This window comes from Terrapene carolina, unplaced genomic scaffold (genome assembly GCF_002925995.2).
Source record: "Terrapene carolina triunguis isolate 2854851 unplaced genomic scaffold, T_m_triunguis-2.0 Scaffold141, whole genome shotgun sequence".
Classification (NCBI taxonomy): domain Eukaryota; kingdom Metazoa; phylum Chordata; order Testudines; family Emydidae; genus Terrapene; species Terrapene triunguis.
The window spans coordinates 4,261,678-4,270,513 of record NW_020664492.1 but is presented as its reverse complement, the minus strand read 5'-3'; the positions used below and the strand labels follow the sequence as shown (position 1 = coordinate 4,270,513).

Sequence of the window (8,836 nt, the reverse complement as noted above, 5' to 3'; positions counted from 1 at the left end):
GAGCTGGTAGGGATAAGGAGGGGGGACCGAGGAAGAGTATTGTATGAATATAGGGAAGCAAGGCTGTGAATGGTGTGGGTAAAGGCACTGACAAGATATGGAAGGAAGCAAGCAGATGAAGAGTTGGGTGTGGGGAGACAAAAGGATTGAAGGTGAGCTGTTCCAGAGGCCAATTCAATTCTTCAGAAACTTCTTGTTTCTCTTCAGCAACATTTTGCCTAGTAGGCACTGCTTCAGCATGGGGATGATATGGTGCTAGTTGTACAATTGTGATTCCTCTGTGCACCTCCTGCAGTGCAAATCATGAAGATGGTGTGGAAGACAGCAGGGCCATCACCATTCACCCCACAAGGAAATATGCTATGGCCCCTGGAGGCATGGGGGCATACTGCCTGAGAACCAGAGAGCTTCAGGATACTCGAGTCCTCAGTATAGAATTCCTCCAGCACTTTCGTTGAAGCAGTATAGATCTAACATCAGTGCTGATCCCACCAGAAGCAGATTGCTAAAGGTGCTATTTTTAGTTGTATTTAATGTCTACTACAGCAGCACAGCTGTAGCACTGTAGTGTAGATGCTTCCTAAATCAATGCTATCAAAGTAATTAATCCACTTCTCTAACTACATAAAGAATTTCTCCATCAACCTGGTTAGTGTGAACCACTAATCTAACTACCTCACACAGCATGAAATCTTTCACTGCCAAATGACATAGCTAGCTCAATCTAATTTAAGTGTAGACCAAGTATGAGTACAAGTATTAGATTGACTCAAGGGACGCTTTAGTAATGGGTGAATTAGGCTGCAAGTAGTAGTGGAGCTGTGCTATGACACTTGTAAGTACGTAAGAGCACAAGGAAAAGAGGGGATAAGGTAGGTTACAGATATCTAAAAGCAGCTATCAAAATTGAAAGCTGGCTTGCAGGAGAAAATTGGGGGCTGGTTACTTGGGAAGATTTTTAGGTGCAAGGCCTATTTCCTATACAAGTTTCATTTCAATTTCACTAGCTCCTGGGGACCTTAAGTATGGTAGGAATCTTCAGTACTGTGGATCTGATGAGCACCGGAAGGAAAATCTATTCCCATGCCTTAGTATATCTGAATACCATATACAACCTTCCCTGAGAACACTGAAGTCCACTAAAGCAGGGACTCTGGAGCACCTAAGTTTTTGAGCAAAGGCAGACCTCACCACACTTAAGGTCTACAGGAGGGATTTGCTCTTGGACCCACCTTTTGGGTATACATACAGCTTTGTATTTTTTACAAATCTTGTTTTGAGAATTATAATGTTGAAACACTTAACCGTTTACAGACAACTCAATAGATTGATGTCCATAATAGTCAGCTAAATACACCTAAACTGGTTTCTATCTACTAAGACTCATACAACTGAGTCACTTTCAGCTAACAATCAAGTAAATGAGACCTGAAGCTGTTTTCTTAATTAAACTAAAGATTGTAATGTGACATTAAATACTTACTGTATTCTGTTTGACAGTGCCTAATATGGCAATATGAGAATGCAATCAAAGGAGAATAATCATTGGTAAGGATACAGTGGTCACCAATTCATACTTTAACAGACCTCTGACTTTTGGCTGGGGCCCTGGCAGGGCCCCTGATTTTTATTCCCCCCCACCCCTTCTGTATTTTTAGTAAAAGTCAGGGACATGTCATGGGCTTCCAGGAATTTGTGTGTTGCTTGCAACTTGACTTAAAAATACCCATGACAAAATCTTAACCTTAATCATTGGCATAAGCAAAGCATAGTGGTTAAGGTACAAGTGTTACACGTGATGTACAGAATTTTTCCTTTGTTACCCAAAACTGATTAAATTACACTTTGCATTATAGAAGATTAATTTTCTAAAGTATATGTTCAGAAAGCAGCCTTGAAAGCAATCAACCATCACTCACATTTTGTCCTAAAGAGACTCCTTTATTTTTTTAAGTTACACTATGCCATGAATTCATAGGGGATTGGCTCCAGCAGCTCTGGCTCTTTGCCATTGGTTCTCACAAAGTGTGCTTCTCTGGGTGGAGCAGGCTGTAAGCAAAAATAGCAATAATCATTAATGTGACAAACACTCAAAGTAAACCTGACTTACATTTTTTAAAACATTTATTTTGCAGTTACATTAGCAATGTGTAAACCAATTCTATCATGTGTAATGTGAAGTTTGTCTTTTCAGAGGATTCTATTAAGCTAAATGTATTTCCAATCTGACTGCTTTAACAAAATAGTCTCAGTGCTACTGAGTAGTTCTGGGAGGGGCTCCCCCATTGTAGAGAGGGAGTAGCCAAGTCAACAGAAGAATTCTTCTGTCAACCTACTGGTGTCTACACTGGGCATTAGGTCACCTTAACATCACCACTCAGGGGGTTATGGATTTTTCATACCTCAGAGCAATGCAGCTGAGTTAACCTAATTTTTTCCAGTACAGACCTACCTTAAACAAATATTCAGTGTTTATCTACTCAATATTTCTCCCACTTAGGCCTGGTCTAGTATCAACACAGAAACCATTAGCTGATTGGCCTCCTCCATTAGTGTCTGAGGAACAAACATTAATTTACATGGTCAAGCAGTTTGAGTCTTAAGTGTCATGGGTGTATCATTAGTTCAGTTAATAAAAAACAATACCTGGCGTTTCAGTTCAAACCAAGTGCCTTTTTCCTTTGCTTCCTTCTTCTTCTTTTCATTTTCTGTCACACGCTGCAGGAAGCTGTCTCTGCTCTTAGAATGCTTAATATGCTCAATACGCACATTAATTCTCTTGGCGAGAATCTTGCCCCTGAGGGAAGAAGCCTGTTTTGAATCTATTGTACTTATAAAAATGTGTAAGACTAAAATGAGCTTCAATATTTAAGTTGCAGAAGCATGACTCTGTAGCATTTTTCTTAAGGGCTGTTGCTCAAAACACACAGAACTGTAGTCAGATTTTTATCAGTTTCTACAACAAGGTGCATTAGCACATGGTTAAGTGTTATATCATCTCAGGACTAATACTCTTGAAGACAAATGATTCTCTCCTCTGTAATACAGGGACAAATAGTTGTATCATCTACCACTATTGTAGTTCAATCCACAGTCAGTAGGTCCAGGGATAAATAGGCTATGTACCTTGTTGTAGTGACTTCACTATATTATGCACAGCTGAGTAAAATTAAGACAACATAATGACCTTTAAAAAAATACTTAGTATAAATATGCTAGCCAGCTGAACTCTTCATAATCTTGTTTAGAGTGCCACTCAGAGTCCAGTGTTTCCCCTGACAGGATCCAAGCCAAACAATCATTGTTTGCTTGGGTTTTAAAAGGACTTATTTTACCCCAACTGAATGACCAAGGAAGACAAAAAATGTCTACTTGGCAAAGTGAAAGAGGGGGTGTCACTAGTTATTTTCAAAAATCAAATTTCACACAGAGGAAAGTTAAGATACTTACTTAACCTGTTTGTTTACGATAATGCCAACAGCATGCTGAGTAATGTTAAATACCCTTCCAGTCTTGCCATGGTAACACTTGTGGGGCATACCTTGTTGAACAGTACCCATGCCCTGTTAAAAACATAGTAGAGTAAGACCATTAAAATAAAGTGAAACTATTCTACTCAGCTTTAATGTGGAGAATAGAGAATAAATTTGACATTCTTAATTTTATGGATATCTTGGAAAATGTTTACAGGTTTGCTTTGAGCTACTCAAATGGTCACAAGATATCTGAAATCTATTAAACTTCTCTGACAATCCTGGCTTGCTTTCAGTGCCGGTGAAATGATTTGCTCATTTTGCTATTACCAAAGCAATCACATGAGACAGTCATCATCAAGCTCCAGAATGTCAAGAAGCTTAGACTTTGCATCCTTAGCTTTCTCAAACAGGCAAATCTTCTCAAAAGTTTGCATATTGGAAGATAAAAGTAGAATTCTTCTATGAATAAATAAATATCCAGTGCAAAAGCTAATATAAAGCAACACTACAGTTGATTCTGGAGCACAAGTTCAGAAAATACGTTATGGTACTCACTGCAATTGAAATTGTCTCACTGCACCTATTATATATGCAATCAAGTACATCCCTTAGTTTATTTCCCATATTTTAAAATGTGTTCACTGCTTCCATCTCTGTGCATATATTTTTAATATAGACTCCCCAAGCAACTCTACCTGCATCTAGGATTTTAGGTAGGAGCTAAGACAGATCCCCTTTGCACAATACCCTAGAAGTAAAATGTTGGCTCTGTTAGGCCAATAGAGAGTTGCAGACTGAGTTATTACTGCTATTTGTGTATCAACAACATCCAGGGGATGCCCAATCATGAACCTGGGTCCATTGCATCAGGCACTGTACATAGAGTAAAATCTCCTCAAGATGTCCAGCTTCCAGACATCAATTCCCAGTGAACATGCAGGATGGAAGAGACAGCTGTTACAGCAACCAAAACCATCCCTTAATTAGTATTTACAGTTTCAGCCATGTTTTTAAATTGTATACTACATTGTTTTGGCACAATTTGTTTTAGACCACCTTATTTCATCTTTAAATTATGCTATACTATTAGAAGATACCTTGATGTCCACAATATCACCCTTCTTGTAGATTCGCATATAGGTGGCCAGAGGGACAACTCCTGGGGGAGAAAATAAAGTGATTTCATAAGCGAATCATTTTTACTAAAAGTGATATTTCTCAAACTCATCTGAAAAAGCTTAAGTGACTAGAAATGGAGAAGCCATCCATCTTTTCACATTTAAAAAAGTGCAATTTAAGACACTATGGCTTATTCAAGTTCAGTTTTAACCTGATCAGTGTAGAAGTTACAAGACGATTGTAAGATTATTTTTTTTTCATTGTCAGCTGTGTAATTGCTGTTGCCATTGCCTTTTGGTAAGAGCAGTTTGAACTTGTTCATTAATGCTATAGTTTTAAGCCAGTGCTCCCAATACATATAACTATTTCTCACTTCCCCCTTCAAAGCAGTTCTTATCCGATCTTTACTAAAAATGACAAGTACTGTATTCATACTGTATCCTATTTTCAAGCAGTCAAAAGATTAGGTAATCAAAATCTGAGGAAGTACAAGATAAAGACAGGTACCACATGGAAAAAAAAACATTTACTCTATATGACAGCATTTTGTTCTGCATTTTTAGTTGTCTCCTTAAATACGTTGTTCTTAATACACCTCTACCCCACTATAACGCGGTCGTGGGGAGCCAAAAATCCCTACCACGTTATAGCTGAAACCCCATTATATCGGGGTAGGGGCGGCAGGGCTCCGGCAGTGATTTAAAGGGCCCGGGGCTCCCTGCAGCAGCTGGAGCCCCGGACCCTTTAAAGCGCTGGCGAGCTCCACTGCTGCAGCCCCGGGGTAGCGGCAGCAGGGCTCCGGCCGCTGCGAGGAGCCAGGAACCTTTAAATCACCAGCGAGCCCCGCTGCCGTAGCCCCAGGGTAGCAGCAGCAGGGCTCCAGTGGTAATTTAAAGGGCCCAGGGCTCCCTGCAGCAGCCGGAGCCCCCCGCAGTAGCCAGAGCCCCAGACCCTTTAAAGCACCGCCAGAGCCCTACTGCTACCACGCTATACGCGAACCCATGTTATATTGGGTCGCATTATAGTGGGGTAGAGGTGTACAACGCTGATAAGACATTTAAATATTGTTAACCATTTCTCATTAGGAATGGCTAAACTCATTAGTGCTATGAATGCAGGTATCCCTAACACAAGCTGTACTTACCATGTTTGCGAAATGGCCTCGAGAACATATAACGTGTCCCTCTCCTTTTCCCCTTTGTGTTTGTCATTTTGGCAAATGGCTATTAAGAAAAGAGACAACTCAGATTATCCATGTGTATTCGCCCCCAGTGCTAGTCAGGCCTTGCAACATGTGTGGAGCTAGTGTTAGTTTCAGAGCATACTCCAAATTACTGTAGAAACCCCTGACAAAATCCTGCTTGTTGCTTAATACTTCCAATAACAGCTTCATAAAAGTCAGTAGGGAAAAAATGTGACAGCTTTGCCTAGATGAACTAGGTCAGAAAAAATATTTTAAACTAAGCACAAAGATGGCAGAGGGGTAGGTATGTTCGCTAGCAGATCATTTAGAGACGCCACACAGTGCAGAGAGGCAGCTTGCCCTGGCGTCACGTTAACAGTTGGATGAAGCGACTGTACAGGTACGTAGCCCCTTAGCCGACAAGCCCGGGGCAGACCTACTAGGACGCAGGCTGGAGACCTACCCCGCCCCCCCCCCCGAGAACGGGGCGCCTGAACAGCCGCCTCGGGAAAAGGCAATGCTCGCTCCCTGGCCCCAGACCGCCCGCCCTCCAGCCCACCGCCGCAGCTCCCCCGTGCCCCCTTCCAGGCCTGTGCAGCGGCCTCCCCTTTCTCGCGCCAACTCCCCCCCACCCCGGGCCCCTGCAGCCGCCTCCCTTTTCTGTCCCGGCTCGTGCGAGCACATGCAGCGGCCTCTCCGGCACATGCAGCCCCCTCCCCGCGCTGCTGCCGCCGCCTCCCAGACCCGGCCCGGCCCCACCAGGCCTCCATCCGCTACCCTCCCCCCCACCCAGCGGTACCGCAGCCGCGGAGTTCCCTAGCCGGCGTTATAGCAGCGTGACAAGAGCACTGCCTCTCACACATACCTACAAAATGGCGGCTCAGGCCGAAAGGAAGGAGGCGGGGCTTCCCGGGCTCTCTTAACGGGGGACCTCAGGGGCTGCCCGCGAATTGCCTGACTATAAAGCAATCGAGGGCGGCGGGGTGGGGGCCGGAAAACAACAGCGGCTAGCGATTCACCGAGTCGGTCTCTGTGTGAAACACTTGCGATACAGTGCCCGACTGTGGGCCTCGCCATCGATTGAAAACAGGCAACTGTGTGGACAGCCTGGGAAGTGGGCTTTTGGGGGCCACGTGACATGGTGGAGCGGTTGGGCGGAGGGGGTCCTAGTCCATCATCTGAGGAGAGCTTGTTCTGGTGCTGGTAGACGCCTGGCGCCCTAGCGCCCGTGGGAGAAAACAACGTGCTCGTGTCGCCCTGTGTGGACTGTTCGTTATTAGTCTATGTTAAAAGTCAGGACAGGCTCTGCGCGCTATAAACCTTGTCGGGGGCTCCAGTGAAGCCTGTGAGTCATGTCACCCAGTGGAAAAGCCTCGATTTAAATAATCAATTTTAATCAACTTTTCCATTTATATTTCACATCTTTAAAGTGTAATCTCATTAGTTGATATAACCATTAAAATGTATTGATTTACAACTAAATAGAGCCTTTACATGAGATTTGGTATGTCTTTTTGCTAGCTAGTAGGGTACACTATATACAATAGTAGGCATAGCTCAGTGGTTTGAGCATTAGCTTGCTAAACCCAGGGTTATGAGCTCAATTCTTGAGGGGGCCACTTAGGGATCTGGGGCAAAATCAGTACTTAGTCCTGCTAGTGAAGGCAGGGGGCTGGACTCGATGACCTTTCAAGGTCCCTTCCAGTTCTAGGAGATGGGATATCTCCATCAATTTCAGTTACTTAAATAAATGCATAGCTTAATATTTGTAAAAAGCAACAAAGAGTCCTGTAGCACCTTATAGACCAGCGGTCGGCAACCTTTCAGAAGTGGTGTGCTGAGTCTTCATTCATTCACTCTAACTTATGGTTTCGCATGCCAGTAATATATTTTAACCTTTGTAGAAGGTCTCTATACGTCTATAATATATAACTAAACTATTGTATGTAAAGTAACTAAGGTTTCAAAATGTTTAAGATGCTTCATTTAAAATTAAATTAAAATGCAGAGCCCCCCCCCAGACCGGTGGCCAGGACCTGGGCAGTGTGAGTGCCACTGAAAATCAGCTCGCGTGCCATAGGTTGCCTACCCCTGTTATAGACTAACAGACGTATTGGAGCATAAGCTTTTGTGGGTGAATACCCACTTCGTCAGACGCATGTGTAGCTTATGCTCCAATACGTCTGTTAGTCTATAAGGTTCCACAGGACTCTTTGTTGCTTTTTACAGATCCAGACTAACACGGCTACCCCTCTGATACTTAATATTTGTAGATTATTATTGTATATTTTTAGTATATTAGAGAATGGTAAATGATATTGCTTATTTACTAAATAATTAACATTTTGCTCATGAGTTGTGTCAAGCTGCATGAGGATGGTAACTTTGAATTTAATTAAATATTCATAACAATATGTTTTTTAAACAAAGCAACCTTAAATGTTTTGTGTACATAAACTTCTCTTATCAAGACATGTTTCATATTTACAGCTAAAAGATTTATTAAATAGATGGATTAACTGTAGTCAGAATTAAAAGGATTATTTCAGGTTAGCCTGAGAAAATTTTCAAATATGCCAAAGTGAAAGTGGCTAGAGTTTAAGGCTGCACTTGCCTATGGGCTTGTCTAAGCCACTGTAGTGCTTCTTGCTTCAGTGTAGATTCACTACAGCAATGGAGTGGGGTTCTCCATCAGTAGCTAATCTACCTCTCCAAGAGGTCATAGGTAGATCAACAGAAGAATTCTGTCAATCGAATGCTATCTGCACCAGGAGTGAGATTGGCTTAACTATGTTGCTCAGGGATGTGGATTTTTCAACCTCTGAGCAACATAGCTGGGTTGATTTAACTTGTGAATGTAGATCCTGGCCCAAGTCTCTTGCAAATGAGACAGTCTGCTAAATTATTACGCTGTCCTTCAAGTTTTAAAAACTAGTAGATTTTATCCCCTCCTGTGTTTTTTATCATAGACTGGAAGAGTAAGACAAGTCTATCTGCTTTTTACAACTCTCAGTCAATTTCTCAGCTTTGAATTAATTAGTCAAAATAAAGAAAATAT

The 8,836-nt window shown here is 42.3% G+C and overlaps 1 protein-coding gene and 2 non-coding genes across 4 annotated transcripts; all 3 read right to left on the bottom strand.

Moving 5' to 3' along the window:
• Positions 1–1,920: 1,920 nt before the first annotated feature.
• Positions 1,921–6,681, bottom strand: LOC113406814 (60S ribosomal protein L21). Of its 2 annotated transcripts, none has more exons than XM_026653560.2 (6): positions 6,644–6,681; positions 5,740–5,818; positions 4,574–4,635; positions 3,451–3,563; positions 2,647–2,797; positions 1,921–2,049 (listed from the first exon to the last, which is right to left on the bottom strand). In XM_026653560.2, exons 2-6 carry the CDS (start codon positions 5,804–5,806, stop codon positions 1,960–1,962), a joined length of 483 nt encoding a protein of 160 aa, XP_026509345.1. In that variant the 5' UTR covers positions 5,807–5,818; positions 6,644–6,681; the 3' UTR covers positions 1,921–1,959. The 2 variants fall into 2 exon arrangements, with proteins under 2 accessions (XP_026509345.1, XP_026509346.1); XM_026653561.1 differs by lacking the exon at positions 6,644–6,681 and adding an exon at positions 6,578–6,591.
• LOC113406848 lies at positions 3,265–3,394 on the bottom strand. The gene has a single exon (XR_003369888.1). It is a non-coding gene; the product is annotated as a small nucleolar RNA SNORA27 (small nucleolar RNA).
• On the bottom strand, positions 3,761–3,837 carry LOC113406847. Its single transcript, XR_003369887.1, has one exon. It is a non-coding gene; the product is annotated as a small nucleolar RNA SNORD102 (small nucleolar RNA).
• Positions 6,682–8,836: the final 2,155 nt, after the last annotated feature.

Bases quoted from the DNA above. Each gene is read 5' to 3' on its own strand.
- LOC113406814 (XM_026653560.2), bottom strand. From the start codon at position 5,806: ATGACAAACACAAAGGGGAAAAGGAGAGGGACACGTTATATGTTCTCG. The intron at 4,636-5,739 runs GTAAGTACAGCT...TTTCTCCCCCAG, and splicing joins GAGGCCATTTCGCAAACATG to GAGTTGTCCCTCTGGCCACC. The intron at 2,798-3,450 runs GTAAGTATCTTA...TTCTTCCCTCAG, and splicing joins ATCGTAAACAAACAGGTTAA to GGGCAAGATTCTCGCCAAGA.